We start from the raw sequence: 26,528 nt of genomic DNA on the forward strand, positions 1-26,528 counted from the left end.
TTCCCAAATTGTGGCGGGGCCAATTGATGGGAAACATGATACCGGAACAAATGGTGAACAATGAAGTCTTGCCATCACTATCCAGATTCCCAATGGTACGTCTGGACGTGCGAAAGCAATCAGGGAGGAATACCTCAATTATTTCAATGATGTGGGTGCAGTGGAATGGCAAGATAATTGCATCTAAAATCTTGTTATACCCAGAAAAAAAAAATTTTTTAAATAAAAAAATGTTTTTTTCATGCACCTATTTTCAGATAATTATTTGAAATAAAATTACTAAAATGTCATTCGATTCTGAACAAAAGTGTTGTTAATTCAAAGTTGGTTATGCTTTTTGCAAAATCCAAATATAATTATTCATTAGGAATTTTCTTTTTCTAAATAATGTAACGTGATTGTAGTTTAAATTTGTTGGTATTTTTTTTTTTTTGGAAGAGGTATTTATTTGGTTTTAGACCAACATCTGGATATAATATGGGTAAGGTTATGTTTTGGACTGAAAATTTTTGAACAACATCGTAAGCATACTTTAAAATACAACACCATATCCATGGCCAAAAAAAAACACACATCCCCAATAGGATCTCACTCCAAAACCATAATTGACAAAAATCAACATATACACCTCAGTACTGTGGTGGCCATTGGTAATTTGGTGGGCTCGGCAAGTTTTTGTCTGTTGCCCCCTAGTATGTATGATATATATATATATATATATATATATATATATATATATATATATATAAATATATATATATATATATATACACACACACAGTCAGGTGCATAAATATTGGGACATTGACAGAATTTTCATATTTGGGCCTCTATTCACCACCACAATGGCTTTGAAAAGAAACAAACAAGATATGCTTTAACTGCAGACTTTCATATTTAATTTGAGGGTAATTACATCCAAATCAGGTGAACGGTGTAGGAATTACGATGGTTTCTATATGTGCCTCCCACTTTTTAAGGGGCCAAAAGTAATGGGACTATCAACTCAAAAGCTATTTCATGGACAGGTGTGGGCTATGCCCTCATTATTTCATTATCAATTAAGCAGGTAAAAGGTCTGGAGTTGATTCTAGATGTGACATTTGCATTTGGAATCAGTTGAGGTCGACTCTCAATATAAGATCCAAAGAGCTGTCACTATCAGTGAAGCAAGCCATCATTAGGCTGAAAAATCCAAACAAGCCCATCAGAGAGATAGCAAAATCATTAGGTGTGGCCAAATCAACTGTTTGGAACATTCTTAAAAAGAAAGAATGCTCAGCAACACCAAAAGACCCGGAAGATCACGGAAAACAACTGTGGTGGATGATAGAAGAATTATTTCCCTGGTGAAGAAAAACCCCTTCACAACAGTTGGCCAAATCAAGAACACTCTCCAGGAGGTAGGTGTATATGTGTTAAAGTCAACAATCAAGAGAAGACTTCACAAGAGTGAATATAGAGGGTTCACCACAAGATGTAAATCATTGGTGAGCCTCAAAAACAGGAAGACCAGATTAGAGTTTGCCAAACAACATCTAAAAAAGCCAATACAGTTCTGGAACAGCATCCTATGGACAGATGAGACAAAGATCAACTTGTACCAGAGTGATGGGAAGAGAAGAGTATGGAGAAGGAAAGGAACTGCTCATGATCCAAAACATACCACCTCATCAGTGAAGCATGGTGGTGGTAGTGTCATGGCGTGGGCATGTATGGCTGTCAATGGAACTGGTTCCCTTGTATTTATTTACCAGAGTTTGAAACTTAGTAAAAAATTTAAAAATAAAAAAATAATAGAAAGCTGGACAGGATTCATTGATCATTACCAGACCAATGAGTGAATCCTGAGTAGGGACTACCCAAAACCAAAGATTCAGGCACTGAAATAAATAGTAATATACAGTCGGGAGCTTAACAGTAATGTTAACATAACCAGGGTAAAGACAAAGAAACAGGTTTTAAAAAGAGTGTTCATGGAAGCACAAGAAGTATGCATAATTCCAAACGTTCTGAAAACAGGTGCAAATGAAGTACATTGGCCAAAGTCATGGCACTATGTACATGCTCAAGTTCATCCTCGACAAAGAACCAAAGTAAAAGGAGTGACACATTTTTGAAACACTAAAAAAGTAAAATAAAAAACACTTAATTATAATACTCATCTTCGGCCTCCAGCGTGGCATGTGCAGTCATCTATGATGAGCGCACTTCACTGCTGGATGTGCTGGGAATGGGAAATGGTGTGTGGGCTGCCCAACGCATGATAGGTGAGGGGATGTGACGGTGGAGGAATTGGCATAAGTGGGCACTCCGGTCTATGAGGTGGGATTGGGATATTGCCAGAAGACAATGGGATGGGCTGCGGCATAATATAAGACCCTATGTTACTATGCTCATGTAATTTTCCTTCTTGAGCTAGTATCATAGCGTTATATATTATACGCTTGAAATGTGGCAGCTGGTCTTTAGCCATGCTGTCCATTTCGTGGCCGATGTGAGTTGCAAAAGATTGATTTGGACCCGGCGGTGTCTGTAAAACCTCCTCCACGTGTCGCAAAAATCTGTCACTTCTTGACGGTCCAGAGGACGAAGTCTTGGATGCCGCCCTCCGCTTCTTGGCGGGTGCTGGTACTGACGGCCTCTCCATTGTCAACTCCATGTCCTCTGTGGGCTCGCTGGTTGAAGGGACAGGATCCACATCCAGGACTTCCTCCTTGACAAACAAAAATTAAAAGTATTTAGGGTTAAAAAAAAATAAACAAACAAACAGTGGCTTTCAAGTCCAAAAATGTAAAATTTACAAAAGAGTGGGTCCATTCTGGATCGGTATGATTTACCACTAACCTGCATGGCAGTGAAGATCCTAACAGGTAATTTTTTTTTTCTATTTACTAACATAACCTTGTCCCCCCCCCCACCCAATCATAACCTCCCTTATGGGTGCTATCGATACCTATTTAAAACCTCTATGCAATCCTGTCTATACCTTCTAAAATCCTGCATATAGCTTCTAAAATTATCGCTATTTAGTGTAATGAGTCGCACAGTAAATAAATGCTTTCAGACTTTGAGTGTGGTTCCAAAGCACAAAAAAGTTATTATTCAATATAAAAACAGATGGTTACACGCTGTGATCTAAAGATAATTAGCGCAAATAAATCATACAGACCCAAGGTACAGTTGTTACAAACGCACGCGCTCTGGGCCCAGATACCGGCATCAGCAATAGAAACCTCCGTCAACAGCACAGCAAGAAGACTGAGGTCTGAGTTCAGAGAGCCCACATACAGTCAGGTGCAAAAATATTGGGACATTGACCGAATTTTCATACTTTGGCCTCTATTCACCACGACAATTGCTTTGAAATGAAACAAACAAACAAGGTGTGCTTTAACTGCAGACTTTCAGATTTAATTTGAGGGTAATTACATTCAAATCAGGTGAACGGTGTAGGAATTACAACGGTTTCTATATGTGCCTCCCACTTTTTAAGGGGCCAAAAGTAATGGGACTATCAACTCAAAAGCTATTTCATGGACAGGTGTGGGCTATTCCCTCGTTATTTCATTATCAATTAAGCAGGTAAAAGGTCTGGAGTTGATTCTAGATGTGACATTTGCATTTTTAATCAGTTGCTGTCGACTCTCAATATGAGATCTAAAGAGCTGTCACTATCAGTGAAACAAGCCATCATTAGGCTGAAAAATCAAAACAAACCCATCAGAGAGATAGCAAAAACATTAGGTGTGGCCAAAACAACTGTTTGGAACATTCTTAAAAAGAAAGAACGCACCGGAGAGCTCAGCAACACCAAAAGACCCGGAAGACCACGGAAAACAACTGTGGTGGATGACAGAAGAATAATTTCAATGGTGAAGAAAAACCCCTTCACAACAGTTGGCCAAATCAAGAACACTCTCCAGGAGGTAGGTGTATATGTGTCAAAGTCAACAATCAAGAGAAGACTTCACAAGAGTGAATATAGAGGGTTCACCACAAGATGTAAACCATTGGTGAGCCTCAAAAACAGGAAGACCAGATTAGAGTTTGCCAAACAACACCTAAAAAAGCCATTACAGTTCTGGAACAACATTCTATGGACATATGAGACAAAGATCGACTTGTACCAGAGTGATGGGAAGAGAAGAGTATGGAGACGGAAAGGAACTGCTCATGATCCAAAATATACCAACTCATCAGTGAAGCATGGTGGTGGTAGTGGCATTGCGTGGGCATGTATGGCTGCCAATGGAACTGGTTCCCTTGTATTTATTGATGATTTGACTGCTGACAAAAGCAGCAGAATGAATTCTGAAGTGCAATATTATATGTTCATATTCAGTCAAATGCTTCAGAACTCATTGGACGGCGTTTCACAGTGTAGATGGACAATGACCCGAAGCATACTGCAAAAGCAACCAAAGAGTTTTTAAGGCTAAAAAGTGGAATGTTATGCAATGGCCAAGTCAATCCCCTGACCTGAATCCGATTGAGCATGCATTTCACTTGATGAAGACAAAACTGAAGGGAAAATGCCCCAAGAACAAGCAGGAACTGAAGACATTTGCAGTAGAGGCCTGGCAGAGCATCACCAGGGATGAAACCCAGCGTCTGGTGATGTCTATGCGTTCCAGAGTTCAGGCTGTAATTGCTTGCAAAGGATTTGCAACAAAGTATTTAAAAGTGAAAGTTAGATTTAGGATTGTTTAGTTTGTCCCATTACTTTTGGCCCCTTAAAAAGTGGGAGGCACATATAGACACCGTAATTCCTACACCGTTCACCTGATTTGGATGCAATTACCCTCAAATTAAATCTGAAAGTCTGCAGTTAAAGCACATCTTGTTTGTTTCATTTCAAAGCCATTGTGGTGGTGAATAGAGGCCAAAATATGAAAATTCTGTCAATGTCCCAATATTTATGCACTTGACTGTATATACTCTTTACAGGGATAGGTAATACAATAGACAAGTTTGGCATGATTCCATTGGTTTTTCTTAAAGATGCTTCTGTTACAGGATAGTTCATAGGTCAATTCAAATGGACACAAGTCAGCCTCCAACAGCCCTTTGTGTACTTTTTCCCGCTGCATGCTAATCTAAGCTGATAACATTACAGAGTACATTTTAATGTTTTAACTCTCTATAGTCCATAGTTTGCAGACACGTTGCAATCTTCTCACCGATGATACCGGAAATCTGTTGAGACACAGTGGATCAGTACAACACCAAACACGGTCTGCTTACCATGTACTAAACCTTAGATATCAGATAACCTTTATTTCACAACATTAATAATTACTGAATAAACCTTGAAAATTACACTTTAATGCTAGGGAATCTTTTATGTAAGTGTGCAGTGTGTAAGTATTGGGGAATTGAGAAAAGACGCTAGTTAGCGCTGTGCGACTATGTGTTTTATGGAGTACACCATGGTACGTGTTTTGCAGGGTTAATCATTTTATATGTTTTTATATGTTTTAATGATTGTCTGTATTTACATGGTGAGGAATTTCAACTTCTTTCTATTGCGTGGGAATCGCACAACGATAAATAATAGCATTGCCGTATGTACTTATAATGGGCGAGATTCACTAAAATGGCGCTGGGCGGCCAGTCGCAAAATGGCATCTCATTGCCAATCGCAAAATGGCGGCGCGCAGATTTAATTTTAAACTGATCCTGTCTCAGCCAATTATCCGGCTTAGACAGTCCGCTCTTTGATAGCAAACAACATGCTATCAAACTCTGATTTTAAAATTAATTTAGGCTTACATTATGACATATTATTTAATGTTATATTATGGGATGGCACAAGGTGGTTCTTAAACCATCAATAATGTGTCTCTAGGAGGGGACATAAAACTACCCTTATACGCACACCGCGGATCTTGGAAGATCATGGGAAAGATGTGGGGATGCACCAATCCTATAAAAAAAAGTCTTGGGGGGGATAGGGACTTACAATATTTAAGATGTTTTAAAATTACATTTTAATGATACATTTTATGCATGTCTAAATCTTATACATTATACAATGGTACCTTCTAGTTCAGGGTTGTAATGCAGTCCTACATTTACCTCAGTATTCATATTGTTACTACTGACCACCATCATAATTTCATTCCTTTGATTCACCTTATCTTTACATTTTCCACATTTCAACACAGTAGGAACACACCTGACACATATGCCAATTACTATGATGACAACCAGTATGAGGATCAGGAGTTTACCTATGCTTGCAATCATTTCCTGGACCCACTCTCCTAGACCTGAGAACCATTTCACTGGGTTCAACCATGAAACCCATTCCTCTACCTTCTCCTCTACTTCAGCCACTGAAGCATTATGGTGCTTTCGAAATTCTCATTTCAGCTGCAGAATTTCATCCATCTTCCGGTCTATCACCTCCTTGGGATCGCTGGTATAGTTTGTAATGTAAGTGCAACACTTTACTCCAAATTGGGTGGCCAAAGTTACGCAATACCCTCCAGTAACAGCAGTTAAATAATTTAAGGCTAGTCTGTGTTGCACCAATTCTTTCTTGTAAGCTTGCAACTCCCTACCTGTATACCTGAATGTGTCATCATACATCTCGGTGATATTATCTATTAATTTAGCAAGATCTTGGATATATCTAAAATGTAGTGTACCCCGAGCAATCGTGGTGGGATCCAATGCTACCAAAACTTGAAAGTCAGTTGTCTCACTAATTAACTGTGTGGCTTTATGCACGTCACCAGGTATCATATTTCTTTTTGTCTCTGTGTTCATACTGTGTGTGAAGATATGGTGATGGTGTGTCTTTATGAATACCAAGCATTTCACCATGTGTAAGGGTCATAACTTCTGGAACTACTCTTCCCAAATAACACAAACCTTCGAAACTCGGAGAGAGCCACTTATACGCTTTCCTTCCACATATAAAATATACATCATCGGGGAGAACATAAGGAATAGTAAACATCATTATCGTCGTACACATCTCCCTGGCAAGTGATCCTACTTCAGTTTCTCCTATTTGACTCATACAAGTTTCTCGCTGTAATATCTTGGCACAATACCCTTCTGGTACCCTACCAATCATTTCTTTGGTGGAACTCAGTGTATATTTATACCGGAAGTGTCTTCCACTCGATCTAATTGTGCGTAACAGTTCATAATTCATAGGCTCACGGTCAGCTCTTAGTGAGAAGGTCTTCGTCTGGTTATTCCCAGTGACCTCCCAACTTCCTGGTTCATTGGAGTTGGTGATGTTTAAACATAAAAGTGATTTATCTACTTGGTACTGGTGGAGTTTAAAATGGGGTGGTTTGGTATTAAGAAATTTTTCATCTAGTGCATGCCCTCTCTGTGATTCTAAAATTTCAGAGACATTTAATAGGAATGGCACTAATCCTACATTATGCTGTCCTTGGGGTACGTGGGAGCACACCCAACAGTCTGTTTGGTTCAAAATTTTGCCCACCATGGTGTGATAATCCTCTAAAGGATACCCACCCCAATACTGGTTATACTTTGGTTGACACCGTTGGATGCAATTCTCATCAGTTACGGACCCACAGAACTCACACATACAATAATCCTCAGACGATAAGACCTTCACACTGTCTCCGAGTATCCAGAAGAGCAGATCTCTTAACAGATCTCCTCCTCTCGACTCCACTCCATCAATACTGCCATTAGCTCTCATCTCCTCTATCGGTCCCCCGTCACAGAGACCAGAAATCCCCGAACAAACCACGATGATGGAGACTCTGGAAGAGACTATAAAAATGAACACAGCAGACCAGTCCATTGCCGTAGCAAGGACCTGCAAATTTCTTTAGTTCAGATATCTCACTGCAACCTTTTAACTCTCCCGGAACAAGCTCGCGATCGACAGGTCCACGTTATCTGCCTCGTTTCTCCACCGGTTGGTTGACCTTCTTACAGTGAGTGGAATGGACCCAGGTATCTCTCTCGGCCACCTTCAAAGAAGTGGTACTTGTCAGCAACACCTGATACGGACCTTCCCACCGATCAGTCAAACAAACTGAACGCAAGAAATTTCTGATCATAACATATTCTCCAGGTTCCACATCATGACAGTTTGTTTCAGGCATATCATGGGACAATTTCAGTTTCTGCTGTTGCTGTTTTAACTGTTTACTCATTATTAAAAGATACCTTACAGTTACCTCATTGTTACCTTTCAAGTCTTCATGTGGACTTATAATCAAATGAGGTTGTCTACCAAACAGTATTTCAAAGGGGGACAAATTTAGAGGAGGGTCTAGGAGTGGTCCTTATGCTATGTAGGACCAACTGTAATGCTTCTGGCCATCCTAGTCCAGTCTCTGCCATGATCTTAATTTATTTTTAATAGTACCATTCATCCTCTCCACCTTGGCACTGGCTTGCAGTCGGTAGGGGGTATGAAGTCGACTATGAATACCCATCAACTTACACATATTTTGGAAAACATCAGCTGTGAAATGAGTACCCCTATCACTCTCAATAATTTTAGGGATACCGTATCTGCATACAAATTCCTGAACAATTTTCTTGGCAGTAAACGCAGCAGTATTAGTAGCAGCTGGATATGCCTCAACCTTATTGGAAAACACATCAGTGCACACTAATACATACTTGACGAATGTGGGATGGTTCAGTAGGGATCATTTTCCCAATGTTTTTCCTCAAGCAGGTCAGACAGGACATTGCTCTCTTTTCCGCTTGAGAAGAAAAACCCGATGCGCACCAGTATACTCTCACCAATTTGCACATACCATGCTTTCCCAAATGAGTCAGACCATGCACTGCTGCAGCCAGGCTAGGGTAGTATGCCTTGTGAGCCACTGGCTTACCTTGTCCGTCTCTCCAGAGCACTCTTGCCCATATCCCTTGAACCTCCAGACTGCCTGTTCCTGTGTAGAACACAAATTTAGCATCTCAATTAATTTCAGCATGTCAATTGTTTGAAGTCATCATTTGTTCAGTTGGTACATTCATTTTTAACCCTGCTGCCCATTTTGCAGCTTCGTCTGCCCTGTTGTTGCCCAGTGACACATGTATGGGCTTTACACTTAATTACCGCCACTGCCTTTGGCAATTGGATTGCTGTTAGTAGTCCTTTTATATGTCTGGAATGTGTGATTGGTGTGCCTGCTGTCATAAACTTTCTCAGACGCCATAGGGCACCGAAATCGTGTACTACCCCGAAGGCGTACCTAGAGTCAGTGTAGATATTAGCAGATTTTCCTTCCGCTAATTCACGCACTCTCTTTAGTGCCACCAGTGTGGTGGGCCTAAAGGTTCGGCTTCTATAACGTCCTCGTCATTTACCACAGCATAACCTGTACATAACTCTCCAGTGTCAGCTTGTCTATGACAATTCCCATCCGTGTAAAATGTCACATCTACATTTTCTAAAGGTGTACCCGTATGACAGGTCTTGCAGTAAAGATTTGATTCAGATATTCCATACAATCATGTGCATCAATATACCTACAGAACTCACCTGTCGCCAGCGGCTCACCTCTCTCCACCCTTTGTGCATCATGTTGCACATATGGTAAATACGTAGCTGGATTTAACATACTGCACCTTTTGACGGTGATGTTTGCAGGTGCTATTAAGGCCAGTTCCCATTTTGTGAACCTAGCTGAGGACACTTGTCTGGTTTGGGCAGAGTTTAGCAAATCAGATACAGCATGGGGAATATATACAATCATATCATGGCCTAGTACCACATCCTCACTCTTACTGACCAATAAAGCAGTTGCTGCTACACTTCTTAAACACGTTGGGAGTGATCTTTCCAGTGTCCAATTGTGCACTATAGTATGCTACGGGCCTACTGGCATCACCATGTTTTTGTGTGAGGACACCTGCTGCACAACCATCGGCTTCCGTACAATACAAATCAAAAGGTTTTTCATAATCAGGTATTCCCAATACAGGTGCTCTTGTCAGACTATCCTTAAGAATAAGGAAAGCATGCTCTTATTCCTCTGTGTGTATGACACGATCGGGCTTTGAGGAAGAGACCTAGGGCCTGATTCAGACCCGCTCCGTCGTGCGCATGCACGAGACCCGGATAGCGACGGGCAAGTTGTCTCTCCGGGTCTCACTACAAAGGGGGCATGCTGTCGATGTTGAGTGACAGCACGCCCCTTTTGTTGGGCGGGCCGGGGGCGTGGCTGCCCAGACGGAGGTGTTCCCATGGGAACGCCTACCTTCTGGGGCCGGCCCCACTGACATCACAAGTGATGTCAGTGGGAGGACTTCTTGCTCTATAAGAGCAAGAAGTCCACTGGGACTTGCGGCAACGAGACCCAACCACAAGGGTCTCCTCGCAAGTCCGATGGTCGCGATAGTCTTGACCATCGTGACCAACATCCTGACCGCTCGCACTAGCTGTGGGTGGTCACCCACAGCTATGCGAGCAGCCAGGAGGCCGCTCTAAAAATACAATAGGCAGGCACTGATTCAGAGCGAGTGCTCTGAATCAGGCCCTAAGTCCTGTAATGGCAAGGCCAAAATAGAAAAACCTGGGATCCACATTCTACAGTATCCACACATTCCCAAGAAGGTACGAATTTGCTGTTGATTCTGCGGCAGTGTCATGTTCTGTATGGCCTGAATTCTGTCATTTGTGAGATGTCGTAACCCCTGGGTTAGGCAGTGTCCTAAGTATTTAAACCTAGACTGGCATGGCTGTAGTTTGTCCTTAGCAACCTTGTGTCCTGTTTGTGAGAGATGAAGCAATAAAAGTTTAGTATCATTTAAACATGACATAAACGAATCAGAACATAACAATAAATCGTCCACATATTGCATTAGAACAGATCCATTGGCAGGTTGAAAAAATTGTAAACAGTATTGTAAGGCCTGGGAGGAGATACTGGGGCTGTCTATGAAACCCTGGGGCAATCGTGTCCATGTGTATTGTACACCCCTGTATGTAAAGGCAAATAGGTACTGACAGTCAGGATGAAGAGGTACAGAGAAAAAGCAGAACAGAGGTCAATGAGTGAAATGGGTTGCATTTGGTGGGATCTGCATGAGAATGACAGCTGGATTTGGCACTACGGGAAATTGGCTCTCTACCACCTTATTAACCCCTCTAAGGTCTTGTACCAGCCTATAACCCCTCCCACCACTCTTCTTTACAGGAAAGATGGGACTGTTGACTACACTTGCTGTACGAACTAAAACTCCCTGCTGTAACAATCACTCAATTATGGGATAAACCCCTAATTCTACCTCCTGTTTTAATGGGTACTGGGGAATTTTTGGAGCTTGCCTACCACTTTTTAGATTTACCATCACGGGACTTACGTTTGCCATTAATCCAGTGTCCTGTCCATCCTTGGTCCAAAGTGAACCTGGAGTTTGGGATAACATTTGATCTACCCGAGATGTATTTTTACCTGAACCAGTAGAGTGATACATTATCCTTTGGGGAGTGTCCAACATATCCCTCACCTCGTGCGCAACTCTCTCTGGGATATCTAAAAATATACCATCAGGGGTACAATATATGACACATCCCATTTTACATAGCAAATCCCTTCCCAGTAGGTTAGTAGGAGCCGCTTCTGCCAGGAGGAAAGAATGCCTGGTATGTAATGGCCCGATAGTGACCTCTGTGGATTTTGTTAAAGGATAATGTTGAACTTTACCCGTTACACCCATTGCTGGTACCGTCTCGCTGGTTACCTATAAGTTAGCAGGAGATTTTATCATTGACCTGGTCGCCCCTGTGTTTACAAGAAAAGGATATTTAGTACCAGCTACATAAACCATCATCACCGGTTCTTCCCTAGTACTTCCCATTAACCTATCTGTAGACTACAGGTATGACCTGACCCCTAGCGTTGACTCTCACCCTCCAATACAGCATTTACGGCCACAATTGGAGCTGGTGACTGTTGTGTGTTTCCTGTACTCTGTGTATATCCCTTATGGGGATATCCAGGTACTCCCTGGTTAGGGGGTCCCACCCTCTTCACCTTACAGTTCTTACTTACATGTCCCACTTGGTTGCAGTTAAAGCACCTTAGTGAGTGGGGTGGGTGAAAGGATTGCTGTGTGGGTTGAGCGGAAGGGAAAGATGGTGGGTGTGGATAAGGATATTGAGGGAAATATGGTTGTGGATAGTATGGGTTTTGCAGCTGTGTGTGATAAGTGGGGTAGGGCTGTGTTTGTGGTGGTACAGGATTGGTGAGAACGTGTAGTTGTACAGGTGCAGGAGTGTCTGTTGGCTGAGATGTCACAGTCATTCCTTTAGAGCTTGAATACGAATAGCCATTAGCTTCTCGCTCTGGGTCTCTCTCTTTTTAAGAATGTTCTTCAATAGCGGATTCCATGAGGTGGTCTACAGTATCTCCTCTCCAGCCAGGTAGTGAGGTCTGAACTCGGGTCTTCAGGTTCTCTTTTAGACCATCCATAAGTACAGTGATGATTATTCCCCTGTGATGAGTGCCATCTTTAATATCCTCTAACCTAGTGTACTGGGTGATAGCCTGCAGAGCTTGGTTACAATAATCCTCTGCAGATTCACTCTCTTTGTTTTATGGTGAAAATTTTGCTCCAATTAACTACTACTGTAAAATATACACCCAAATGGGTTATAATGCGGGTAATGTTACCTTGGTTAATTTCGTCTGTTAAGGGATCATCTCCATCCAATACGCAATCCGTGATAAACGTTTTCACGTCGGAATTGCGTGGAAGACAAACCTTTTACACCACTCGCCAATCTTTATTGGTTGGCTCGTGAGCACTACCCAAATTCTTTAAAAATCTTTGGCATTTGGCTAATTCCTTTTTAGGTTCAGGGAAATCATTCATTATGGAATTTAGCTCTGCTCTTGTCCAAGGACAATGCATTGCTACTTCCCTAGTGGGCACTACACCGTACGCATCCGCATTCCCATTCGGAACAGTTATTGTCCTAATAGGATGCAGACCGGCCGCACTGCTACTTTTGACCTTGTTACCTGGCTGGGGATTCAGTCTATTACTGCTATGTATATGGTTAACAGCTTCATGTACGGGTGCAGGGGATGTTAACACTTCCTGTACTGTCACTGATGGAGATGGCGGCATTTGTGCTTGTTGTGATGGAGCATCTAACATGTGTACAGCATGGGAAATGGCAGACATAACAAAAGGCTCATCATCCGCATCATAAACGTTTCTTTGTGATTACTTAAGAGAGGGTACAAGTTACTTGTTAAATTTTTATGCGTTTTTTCAACAACTGTACCTGCACCCCCATTAGCATAGGGCGGTGGTGGTGCGTGTGAACCACTGGCAATACCTTCTGCAACACTACCTTGCTGCACATGCGCGCCAATTCGTGGCACGCACGCACCGGTTTAGCGCTGCGGGTGTGATCTCCTGTAACGTGCTCGTGACGCTAGTTTGCGTCGCATGCACACTTTTAAGCCACACATCCCCCTCATGCTGCCATAATTTTAAACACTCGTTATATTTTACCTTTTTCATTTGAGAACGCACCATACAGATGCTATCTCGGACATTGTTCAATACCTCCTTATCAAAGCTGCCAATTCTGGGGAAAGGTCTAACCTTCATTGTCATTTTAAATCATACATCACAGTACCTAGTTGTATAAGCACCGTACTTAGAATGCATAATATGGCGTGCCGACCCAAGCGGCGCTTCCAACAGCAGCACATCATCTAACATCTCTACCGTTTGCTTGGCCCCCATTCTGGGAGAACCCTAAGCATTTCAATAAAGATTTAAACTGGTGAAAGACAGTCAAGATACTTTCACTTACCTGCGGACGACAGTAACAGGATGCACCCACACACCTATGGAAGAATAACCAGGCTGCTTCCACGCACCTAATCCCTTTTTGACTACCTTTCAACTGCTAGCATATAGGCATTCCAATAACACCTACCCTTTTTCAGTGATTTCGTCCACTCTCTACCCAGTTCACAATCACAATTTAGCCAAAACTGTGCGGTTTAATTACAATGCTCAAATAACCCTAACTGATCACTGAATACTGTAATCACACTGAGAGCCGAAACTATAACAAAGACAACAACTACACCTGCTTATGTGTATAGAACGGTATCTACTACCGAGCTACTAGGTCAACCCTTGCGCCTAGTCCTTAAGGGTCCTACGATACCCTTAACTAGGGAACAGTTGTCCCTATCAACAAATACTCACTGATACACACCCTTTTCCTGCGCAGTAAAATACACGTTTTCCCAGACTATGGCAACACTGATCAAGATGCTTACAACAATGGTATCTATCAATGCACTCTCAACGGCTTTGTTCAAACACGTGGCAGCACTACTGGAAGTACGTATATACTATTGTGCGACTAGTCGCATACACAATAATGCAACCACTACACAAAACGTATTATGACTTTTACGCTTTAGTGCGACTTCCCCTTTTTAAACACACAAAAAACTATTGATGAAGGAGAACAAACTTTTTCCTCCCTCGTCCCTGGATTCTTAATCAACGCTCCTATGGTCACAATAACAGGTAGCGGACTCTCAGCAACAAAGTGGTAGCAGATTTCAAAGGCACAATGCGTTCTCCTGCTATGGCGCCCCCACCCTTTTGCTGAGAGATCGCTACCAAGTGTTACCTAGTGACCGGTAGCGTGATTTCACACTGCGAGCCCCCAACTATTGATACCCATTTAAAACCTCTATGCAATCTTGTATATACCTTCTAAAATCCTGCCTATACCTTCTAAAATTCTCGTTATTTAGCGTAATGAGTTGCACAGTAAATAAATGCTTTCAGACTTTGAGTCTGGTTCCAAAGCACAAAAAGTTATTGTTCAATATATAAACAGATGGTTACACGCTGTGATCTAAAGACAATTAGCGCAAATAAATCATACAGACCCAAGGTACAGTTGTTAAATACGCATGTGCTCTGGGCCCAGATACCGGCATCAGCAATAGAAACCTCCGTCAACAGCACAGCAAGAAGACTGAGGTCTGAGTTCAGAGAGCCCACATATATACTCTTTACAGGGATAGGCAATACAACAGACAAGTTTGGCATGATTCCATTGGTTCTTCTTAAAGGTGGTTCTGTTACAGGATAGTTCATAGGTCAATTCAAATGGACACAAGTCAGTCTCCAACAGGCCTTTGTGTCCTTTTTCCCGCTGCATGCTAATCTAAGCTGATAACATTACAGAGTACATTTTAATGTTTTAACTCTCTATAGTCCATAGTTTGCAGACGCATGTTGCGATCTTCTCACCGATGATACCGGAAATCTGTTGAGACACAGTGGATCAGTACAACACCAAACACGGTCTGCTTACCAAGTACTAAACCTTAGATATCAGATAACCTTTATTTCACAACATTAATAATTACTGAATAAACCTTGAATTTTACACTTTAATGCTAGGGAACCTTTTATGTAAGTGTGCAGTGTGTAAGTATTGGGGAATTGAGAAAAGACGCTAGTTAGCGCTGTGCGACTATGTGTTTTGTGGAGTACACCATGGTACGTGTTTTGCAGGGTTAATCATTTTATACAGTCAGGTGCATAAATATTGGGACACTGACAGAATTTTCATATTTTGGCCTCTATTCACCACCACAATGGCTTTGAAATGAAACAAACAAGATGTGCTTTAACTGCAGACTTTCAGATTTAATTTGAGGGTAATTACATCCAAATCAGGTGAACAGTGTAGGAATTACAACGGTTTCTATATGTGCCTCCCACTTTTTAAGGGGCCAAAAGTAATGGGACAAACTAAACAATCCTAAACTAACTTTCACTTTTTAATACTTTGTTGCAATTACAGCCTGAAGCACATCTTGTTTGTTTCATTTCAAAGCCATTGTGGTGGTGAATAGAGGCCAAAATATGAAAATTCTGTCAATGTCCCAATATTTATGCACCTGACTGTATGTTTTAATGACTGTCTGTATTTACATGGTAAGGACTTTCAACTTCTTTCTATTGCGTGGGAATCGCACGATGCTAAATAATAGCATCGCCGTATGTACTTATAATGGGCGAGATTCACTAAAATGGCGCTGGGCGGCCAGTCACAAAATGGCGTCTCATTGCCATTCGCAAAATGGCGTCGCACAGATTTAATTTTAAACCGATCCTGTCTCAGCCAATTATCCGGCTTCGACAGTGCCAAACCCTAGCCTTCCCTTCAAGTGCCTAAACCTAACCTCCCTTCCCCGCAGCATAAGTCTCCCGGGGTGTGCCTAAACCTAAGTCCCCCCCTGCAGCTTTCCGCGCCCAGCTTATCCTTTGATCGTTAAGCCGGGTGTCGGGCTCCCAGCATAGGTGTAATGACAGGCGGTGGGATTTCGACGCCAGTCATTAGACCCTTGCCGGGATTAGACAGTCGGGATGCCGACGGTCAGCATCCCGTCCAATCAAGAGTCAAATAATAAACTATGAAAAAAAATGTAGAAAAATAAAATAGTTTAATTGCATACCTGGCCCTGACCCTCCAAATCCTCCACAAGGTCATATCCAACCACGGGCTCCACCGAGCACCGCGACCGTCTCTTTGATTCTTGGTCAAGGATGAATGTGAGCATGTCATAATACCATAACTTTGGCTTTCTGACTGCATCCGCACTTGCTCCCGAACGCTTGGAATTTTCACACTTCTTGTGCTCCTTCAGGAACACTGTTCTCAAACCGTGGATCTTTGTCTTCACCCAGTCTATGCCAACATCCACGTCGTACTCCCGACTATATATCATCAATTTTTTCAGTGCCTGAAGCTTAACATCTCGGTTGGAGTAGTCCCTACTCGAGAGCTTCCAGAGGCACTCATTGGCCTGGTAAAGTTCAATGAATCCTCTAATAAATGCTCTGGATTGTGTACCAGTCATGTCTGCAAGTGGGAAAAAAATATATATATAAACAAAAACATATGCATTACCCCGAGTATCCCTTATACAACAACCCCAGTAGTCCCCCTTATGCAGTGCCTGTTCCCCCTTAGGCATACCCCCAGTACTCCCCCCTTATGCAGCACCCCCAGTAGTCCCCGTTATGCAGTGCCTGTTCCCCCTTAGGCATACCCCCATAGTGTCAGGGAGAGTGGTTGATCGTTTATCGTTAACGATCTTTAAGCTATTTGCAAATGATCTATAAACGATCTCCAAGCGATCCGACAGCGATCAAGTGAAATTGACCAGCATGTTCGGTCGAAAGAGGAGACGATCAAACGAGCAGCGGGAGCGCGCATCGTTGATCGTTAACCACCAAATACTACATGATTTGCAAACGATTGAATGATAACGACATCGTTATTGTTCAATCGCCTGCAAAAATCGTGTAGTGGATACACCCTTATGGAATGCATAAGAGATTGCAGTTGCGATTGCATTAGTGTAAATCTCGGAATCAGACCCACTATTCGCTGTAAAGTTCGTCATCAATGCCCCATCCCCTGCTGTTCAATAGCACAACTGGGGAGTGGGGCTGCAATGACATGATACATAGCACCACACCCCCCTCACCTGCAAATCATCGCTCACTTACAAAATAACACACATGGCAGCCAGGTGAGTTCCACATAAATGTGGTGGGACACCGGGCAGATCAGAGTGGGTATAAGATTATTATAGACATCGTTAGATAAGCACATTTTCTGTACCTAATGGTGAAGCCCAAGACCAGTAAAAGCATGTCAGCTTTGTGAGCCTGGAATATTGACAGAACAAAGGTTTGCTCTTCGTTTGCGTTTGGCAGAAAAGCTCTTTAGGACTATAAATAGGCAGATTTTTACACCTGCTAAGAGGACATGTAAACTCTGTGTATATAGGTAAACACAGCACATTTACTGACCTGTGATTACATCCACACATTCCCGAGTTGTTACCACAACAGTTTCAAAAGAGGGGGACAGAAATAAAATGGCGAGGTAAAGTACCAACCAATCAGCATCTAACTGACATTTCACTGGCTGTGTTTGAAAATTGACAGTTGGGAGCTGATTGGTTGGTACTTTATTTATCTCCCAGGTTTGATTACACTTGCCAACTTTGTAACTGCTCCCTCCGGGATGAGGCAGCCAGGCCGGCACAGCAGGGGGTGTGGCACGGCACAGGTGAGCAGTACAAGGGGCGTGATTGCACGATCGCATCATTGTGGCCCCACCCCCACTATGCAATGCCAAGATTATCTGCGTTGTAAAGTGAAGGGAGGGGCTACCATGGCGCAATTCAGTGAAGATTGCGTCATCAGCCTCCCGAACCGTCCGCTTCACTTGGGAAGTGGGGGGCACTGGGTGGACATAGCCAGGCTCCAGGGAACTTGCCCACTCTTCCTGGTGGCCGGGAGCGTCCAGCCATTCAGTGAGAGTAGGTGTGTATGGGTTTGATACATCTCCCCCTTATGGTGCGTATACACGGTCAGATAAGCTGTCAGATTTGTACGATAACGATCCTATCGTTATTTCTTAAATCTGACAGCTTCTGGGCCCTGCTAACGACCAAACGAAGGTTATCGACCATCGTCGGTAGTCTGTGCAAGCAGGCATACCTGGTCGATATCGACCAGGTTAGCCTGTTTACTATAGGGACCCGCGAACGTTAATCCTGGGTCGTTATAGTTGTAAGAGGCTTGCAGCATGTGTTGGATGTTCGATAACGATCATCCAACACATGCAGGACGATCAGATAGCAATCGTTACCTGATCGTCCCCCCGTCGTACCATGTGTACGCACCATAAGTCCCAAATTGTCTTGATCTGATAATTCTCCAACTCTGTCTGTTTCTTCTCTGGAGTGCTGCTGCTGGGGCTTGGTTCGGCCCTCCTGAGAGCACTGTCACTGAGTGAGCTCACAGCATCAAGAGCTCTGGAGCTGTAATTTATCACTGCTAGGGATGGCTATTGGTGTGCTCTTTACTGATGGTTGCCATCGATGGAAAACATGGAAAGAGCGATTAATGGAATGAAACTATGCAATTTGGTACCATTGATGGTTCATGCGCAGAAGAGACCTGCGTTGACGTCAAAAACAGAATCAGCGGACAAACCTGTGCAAGTGGTTGCTGATGCTATGTCTCATGATGAGGCTGCAGCTGAGAGGAGGAGAGAGTCATCAACTCCTCTCTGAGGCTCACCACACGATCACACAGGCAGGGCAAGATGTGAATAGCCCCCTTGCCCGCCTATGAAGAGAGAGAGAGAGGGCGGGGCAGGGCTGCTGGCTGACAGCTGAGCCTATTAAGTCAGCAGTAAACTGCAGCTAGAACAAGCGCGGGCCCGACCATCCTGGCACACTCAGAGGCCCATTTGTCAATGAGTTTTATCATACACAATGAGTTTTATCATACACAATGAGTTTTAAAACTTTATTAAAGGACCATAAAGGCACATAGAGAGCGCTTGACCAATTATTTAATATGATTATTTAGACAAAAATATCACATAAGGTTTATAAAAACATACATATAATAAAGGCTAAAAATTCAATACATGGAGAATAAAGTGTTCCAAAAGCAGGATATTAATCCACTTAATGGGCTGTGTAGAAAAAGAACCACAATGATTAACGGCAGAAAATCCAATGATAAAAGTCACTTGGAGAGCTGGCATAAAACTCCACCTCCCCGCTATAGAATCAGCTCTCCACCAGCACAGATGTCAGTCTCTGGACACAATCACAGAGTAGCAGCGGTGGGAGAAATCTTCAGTGTATTAAACTCCCCGTGTAGTGGAGTGAGGCAGCCACCTGGCGTGATGATAAAACAGCGTCCAGCTGAAGTGACGGAATCGGTATGAAATACTGCCGGCCGCATGAAAGCAGAGTTCCCGGCAGTGGAAGCCCGACAGCGCTGGAAATCCCGATCATCGCTATGGTAAGTATAACCTAAACCCCCTAACTCTCCTTAGTGCCTAACCCCCCCTCTAAGTGCCTAACCCTAACCCCCCCTTCCCCACTGCTAAACCTAAGTCCCCCCGGGGGTGCCTAACCCTAACACTCCCTCCCCCTAGCCTAACCCTAACCCTCCCGGGGGAGTTCCTAACCCTAAGTCCCCCCCAGGTGCCCTAAACCTAAGCGCGGCTGTCCGCTCGCGGCGCCCGACATCCCTTCGATCGGGATGCCGGGCGCCTGCCTCCTGGTGTTGGGGAAATGACAGGCGTCTAGATATAAACACCTGGCATTTCACCCTCGCCGGGATATGACAGTCGGGAAGCCGGCTGTCGGTATTAAGGCAGCCGATTTCCCGATTGTATACGGAAGTGACAATGGTGGGGGAAAATCCTCAATGTGCAACAATCCCCATTTTGTTGAATCAAGTAACCACCTGAGGTGATAGTATAGCAATGTCTAATTGGAGTAACACTTTAGTAGCCAGAGTGCGGGGGAGGGAGAAAGCCACTCATGTATCAATTCAGATATCCATAATTTCATCAACGGCGTCTCAAGCAATGTCCGGAGCAGCTAAGTGGTATTGGAATTCCTGCTTAGAGGCCCTTAACACGTTTCTCCGTTCTCACAATCTAACAGTTTAATCAGAAGGTAAAACAGGTAAGGTATTTAAATGATCACTAGCCATTCATTAACAGTTGCCAATTGGTGTCATTAAAGCCACAGGTGTACTTAAAGTTAAACACCTAACAATCTATAATAATAAACATAAAAAACAATCGTCTGTAAATATCTCTTAACACAATATATTAAATATTTATTGAAAATATAAAACATATAATAAAATAAACCTAAAAATGCATAGTTATTAATTTAATTTTAAAGGCATCATTGAGAAAGAATTATATGAATAACTATGCATAATACTTATTGGGAGCTGCTTTTAGGATAAACACCTGCGATAATTATTTGTTTTCATTTAGTATTGCGCTTCATTTAGATTTTTAGGATCTGTTTGTTTCGTTTTAAAACTTGTTGCGTATGATAAATGGTGCTCAAGCCAATCAGCTCCCAACTGTCATTTTTTAAACAGATGACAGTTAGGAGCTGATTGGCTGGAGCCCCATTATCATACGTAACGAGTTAGAAAGCTTGTTGCGTATGACAAAACTCGTTGGTAAATGGGCCCCCCACTCTGCTGTAAGTGAGCCAGGAGATGGGCTGGACTGCTGAATTACAGCTAATCTCAGCCAGTCAAGTCAGAGAGGCGGGTCAGCCCACCCATACCGGCACACATCTGTCACACACGGACTGTCACACTGATGTGTTGTTGAATTGAACCATAAGCTACTGGACTTTGAGCTGGTGGCGGCGCAGGGCTACTGGCGTGAACAGAAAACCATCGGATCCCTGGTTACATTGGAGGGAAACCAACTGGTTCTCTGCCATCAATAGTAAAACCATCAGCCTTCGACAGACGACCATCGATGGTCGATGGCCATCCATAATCACTGCTGGCCGGGCCACCAACAATCGAAAGTGCCAGCATAGGGGCTGCATCAAACGGGCCGGACCCTACTGCCTTGCGGGTCACATTCTGTCCACCTACTCTACAGAGTATACAGTACCAGGTCACAAATGCTATTTACACAGTTCCATTAACAGAACTAAGGGCCTGATTTATTGGGCGAAAATATGCAATCGCAGTGCCGTCGATGCCTAATATAGGGCCGCCCACATCCCCTTACACACATCTGTAAATCTTAACAAAATAGTGAAACCATCTGTAACATCGAGAACAATCGCAGCGTTATGCACACTTGCACAAGGTCTGACCCTACTCAAGCTTAGTAAATGAATGCTTTTACTAAATGAACAACGATTTAGTAAATTAACGATTTTAGTAAACGATTTTCGTTCATTATTTGAAGGGAAAAATAAACGAAAATCCTTTATTAAAATCGTTCATTTACTAAATGTAATGAACGATTTATTTGAACTACAAACGATTTTTACATGTTCCCTTACTGAAAATCGTTCAGTTGGTCAGTCTGACTGAACTACAAATGTGAACGCGCATGAACGATAATCGTTCATCATTTTAACTCAGAAAGTGAACGATTTTTTCAACGATTGAACGATATTGTTAACGATAATCATTCAAAAAATCGTTGTGTGTGTATGCTAACCTCAACCCACGCAGTGGGAGCTCAAGCTGCGTATACCATTACAGTGTCTAATTTATGCACGCCCCTGCAACGGCGTACAAACACTGACACGCCTGCGCTTCACTGACCACACCCCCATCAAAACCCCCAAATGGTCACTTCCTGTCAATCACTCTGAGATGGGTCTGCATAGTCACTGTGATTGCAGTGTTATAGCAGTGAGCCCTTCGCACACAAGCATTGCGATGCATAAGCAGAACGGAACAATCGGCTGTCTGCGTGTGTATTCGCAGTTGCGATCGGTAATGAATTGGGCCCTACATTGTTACAATAATGTGCAGTACTCAGTAGGTAGATAATGTGTCTTATAAATAATATAGAAAATGGGCCTCAAGCTGCACACCCTGAACATATATATATATATATATATATACACACACACACATATATATATATATATACACACACACACAGTCAGGTGCATAAATATTGGGACATTGACAGAATTTTCATATTTTGGCCTCTATTCACCACCACAATGGCTTTGAAATGAAACAAACAAGATGTGCTTTAACTGCAGACTTTCAGATTTAATTTGAGGGTAATTACATCCAAATCAGGTGAACGGTGTAGGAATTACAACGGTGTCTATATGTGCCTCCCATTTTTTAAGGGGCCAAAAGTAGTGGGACAAACTAAACAATCCTAAATCTAACTTTCACTTTTTAATACGTTGTTGCAAATCCTTTGCAAGCAATTACAGCCTGAAGTCTGGAACGCATAGACATCACCAGATGCTGGGTTTCATCCCCGGTGATGCTCTGCCAGGCCTCTACTGCAAATGTCTTGGGGCATTTTCCCTTCAGGTTTGTCTTCATTAAGTGAAATGCATGCTCAATCAGATTCAGGTCAGGGGATTGACTTGGCCATTGCATAACATTCCACTTTTTAGCCTTAAAAAACTCTTTGGTTGCTTTTGCAGTATGCTTCGGGTCATTGTCCATCTGCACTGTGAAGCGCCGTCCAATGAGTTCTGAAGTATTTGACTGAACATGAGCATATAATATTACCCAAAACACTTCAGAATTCATTCTGCTGCTTTTGTCAGCAGCCACATCATCAATAAATACAAGGGAACCAGTTCCATTGGCAGCCATACATGCCCACGCCATGACACTACTACCACCATGCTTCACTGATGAGGTGGTATGTTTTGGATCATGAACAGCTCCTTTCCTTCTCCATACCCTTCTCTTCCCATCACTCTGGTACAAGTTGATCTTTGTCTCATCTGTCCATAGGATGTTGTTCCAGAACTGTAATGGCTTTTTTATATGTTGTTTGGCAAACTCTAATCTGGTCTTCCTGTTTTTGTGGCTCACCAATGGTTTACATCTTGTGGTGAACCCTCTATATTCACTCTTGTGACGTCTTCTCTTGATTGTTGACTTTAACACATATACACCTACCTCCTGGAGAGTGTTCTTGATTTGGCCAACTGTTGTGAAGGGGTTTTTCTTCGCCAGGGAAATAATTCTTCTGTCATCCACCACAGTTGTTTTCCGTGGTCTTCCGAGTCTTTTGGTGTTGCTGAGCTCTCCGATGCGTTCTTTCTTTTTAAGAATGTTCCAAACAGTTGATTTGGCCACACCTAATGTTTTTGCTATCTCTCTGATGGGTTTGCTTTCATTTTTCAGCCTAATGATGGCTTGCTTCACTGATAGTGACAGCTCTTTGGATCTCATATTGAGAGTCGACAGCAACTGATTCCAAATGCAAATGTCACACCTAGAATCAACTCCAGACCTTTTACCTGCTTAAGGGCCCCATACATCAGAGATGGATTGCAGCAATCGTGCAATTTGCAATCGATTTTGTATAAAAATCTGCAATGTATGGGCTTCACAGATCGCAGATTGCAACCAAAAAGTGATTGGAATTGTTTAATCAGATTGTTCAACATGTTGGATTTCACAGATCGATTGGGGCTGTAGATTGCTAGTGTATGAACATGATCAGAAGATTTGCACACCGATTCTAGCAAAATGATGGGCCTTTCAAGATTGCCAGATCTGTGTTTGCTGCAATCGATCTGCAAATCACTGAAAAAGATCTGTAGTGTATGGGCTCGATTGGGAAATCCTAAGATCGGGCAATAAATCTTCAAATTGTTCAATTGTGGTTTTCAGATTGCTGATGTATGGGGGCCTTTAATTGATAATGAAATAACGAGGGAATAGCTTTTGAGTTGATAGTCCCATTACTTTTGGTCCCTTAAAAAGCGGGAGGCACATATAGAAACCGTTGTAATTCCTACACTGTTCACCTGATTTGGATGTAATTACCCTCAAATTAAATCTGAAAGTCTGCAGTTAAAGCACATCTTGTTTGTTTCATTTCAAAGCCATTGTGGTGGTGAATAGAGGCCAAAATATGAAAATTCTGTCAATGTCCCAATATTTATGCACCTAACTGTATATATATATAAAATTGGAGGTGCTACCTGTGGGACCATTGATATATACACAAAAAGAAGAAATACAAGTGCACAACTCCAGATTAACTGACTATTGAAGCATCACATACTTAAATGTCCCATATATACAGAATTGATTTGGCGCCCCACATCCACTGGTACCCTAGGCAACCAACAAGCTTATCCTATTGTGAGCCCCATCCCTGGTAGGTTCATTTTTTTATCTGTTAGTGGGGTCTATGTACTAAGCCTTGGAGAGAGATAAAGTGGATGGAAATAAAGTACCAACCAATCAGCTCCTGTCATTTTTTCAAACTAAGGGGTCTATTTACTAAGCCTTGGATGGAGATAAAGTGAATGGAGATAAAGTCCCAGCCAATCAGCTCCAAACTGCCATTTCACAGGCTGTGTTTGAAAAATGACAGTTAGGAGCTGGTTGGTTGGGACTTTATCTCCATCCAAGCCTTATTAAATGACATTCAGTCTGTAAAGTGAGTTAGGAGCAGATTGGTTGGTAATTTCTCTCTCTTCACTTTATCTCTGTCCTAGGCTTAGTGAATAGACCACACTATCTTTAATGACCACTCTTATTATTCTCTATAACTTACAGCATTATTTATGACTACTATTAGGATGGGATGCAATCGGGAAGCTGGCTGACATACCTACAGCCGGCTTCCCGCCTGTCAAATCCCGGCGAGGGTGAAATGACCGGCGTCTAGATGTAGACGCCGCTCATTTCACCGACGCCGGGAGACCGGGCATCCCGATCGAAGGGATGCCGTGCGCCGCGAGCGGACAGCTGCGGGGGGGTTAGGCACCCCCCGGGAGGTTAGGGTTAGGCTAGGGGGAGGGAGGGTTAGGCATCCCCGGGGGGAGGTTAGGGTTAGGCAGCGGAAGGGGGGGTTAGGTTTAGGTACTTAGGGGGGAGGTTAGGGTTAGGCACCCCTAAGGCAGGGTTAGGGGGTAGGTTAGTTCATACTTACCTGGGGACGATCGGGATTTCCAGCGCTGTCAAGCTGCCGCGATCTGTTCCACTGCCATGCGGCCAGCGGTATTACATACCGATTCCATTAGGATGAACAGACCATCTTTATTCCTTCATGAGAAAATTGTGGATCTGGAGCCTGATTCAGCAAGGATCGCAACTGCAAATGCAATAGCGATTACGCACGCAGTCTCACTGTGAAGATATGCTAATCCTCTGTGATCGCATCACAACGTATGGACACCCATAATACTTAGCAAGACTGCAAAACCATCTGTAACATTGAGTACCATCGCAGCCTCACGCACACTTGCACAAGCTCTGACCTTACTCAGCAATTGCTAACTTCGTCGCACGCAGTAAGTACTCATGCAGCATAGGACATCGCAATGGATAATTTAAGCCCGCCTCTGCAACGGCATTCAAACGCACTGGAATGCCCGCGTTTCGCCGACCACCCATCACCTCCCCCAAACGGTACTTCCTGTCAGTGTATTGACTGCGATTGCAGTCAAGTGTTCGCGCATACGCACTGCACTGCATACACAGAACGCAACAATCGTCCGATTGCGTCTGTAATCGCATTTGCAATCCTTGCTGAATCAGGCAGTACTCAACGAATTCATGTAAAAGGACTGCACGATAACAAGCAGTGAATAACTGAGCCTAATTGTAACGTGTATATACATGCTATCGTCGGGGTGTTGGAATGGTTATAGGTGTCAGCTAGTCACGTTGCCATTATTGAACCCTCGGGGCCGCTCCCTACTAATTGAACTATGAGCAGAATTCATGATTTCAAAAATGAAGACTCACTTTACACGCAGACATTCTACTGCAAGTACACTCACTAAGCCGCCTTACTAAGTTTGACCCTTCCGCTTTCCGTTCTGTCCTCTTCCCTAAGTGTAATATGCTCTGTTTCTGGCAACACGCTACCCCTAGCCAGCCTTCTCCTACTAGATAGCTGATTGGTTCTTTTTCCTTATGCCTCTCCCTAGCACTCCTCC

The 26,528-nt window shown here is 43.0% G+C and overlaps 1 protein-coding gene across 1 annotated transcript; it reads right to left on the minus strand.

Moving 5' to 3' along the window:
• Positions 1 to 1,639: 1,639 nt before the first annotated feature.
• Positions 1,640 to 26,450, minus strand: LOC148523501 (uncharacterized). The gene is made up of 3 exons (XM_088473141.1): positions 26,383 to 26,450; positions 16,488 to 16,894; positions 1,640 to 2,716 (listed from the first exon to the last, which is right to left on the minus strand). Exons 2-3 carry the CDS (start codon positions 16,890 to 16,892, stop codon positions 2,213 to 2,215), a joined length of 909 nt encoding a protein of 302 aa, XP_088329267.1. The 5' UTR covers positions 16,893 to 16,894; positions 26,383 to 26,450; the 3' UTR covers positions 1,640 to 2,212.
• Between the last annotated feature and the right edge of the window lie 78 nt (positions 26,451 to 26,528).

The sequence above is a fragment of the Taudactylus pleione genome, unplaced genomic scaffold (genome assembly GCF_031769625.1).
Source record: "Taudactylus pleione unplaced genomic scaffold, aTauple2 ptg000130l, whole genome shotgun sequence".
NCBI classification, from domain to species: Eukaryota; Metazoa; Chordata; class Amphibia; order Anura; family Myobatrachidae; genus Taudactylus; species Taudactylus pleione.

Bases quoted from the DNA above. Each gene is read 5' to 3' on its own strand.
- LOC148523501 (XM_088473141.1), bottom strand. From the start codon at position 16,892: ATGACTGGTACACAATCCAGAGCATTTATTAGAGGATTCATTGAACTT. The intron at 2,717-16,487 runs GTATGCAATTAA...TTGTTTGTCAAG, and splicing joins ATTTGGAGGGTCAGGGCCAG to GAGGAAGTCCTGGATGTGGA.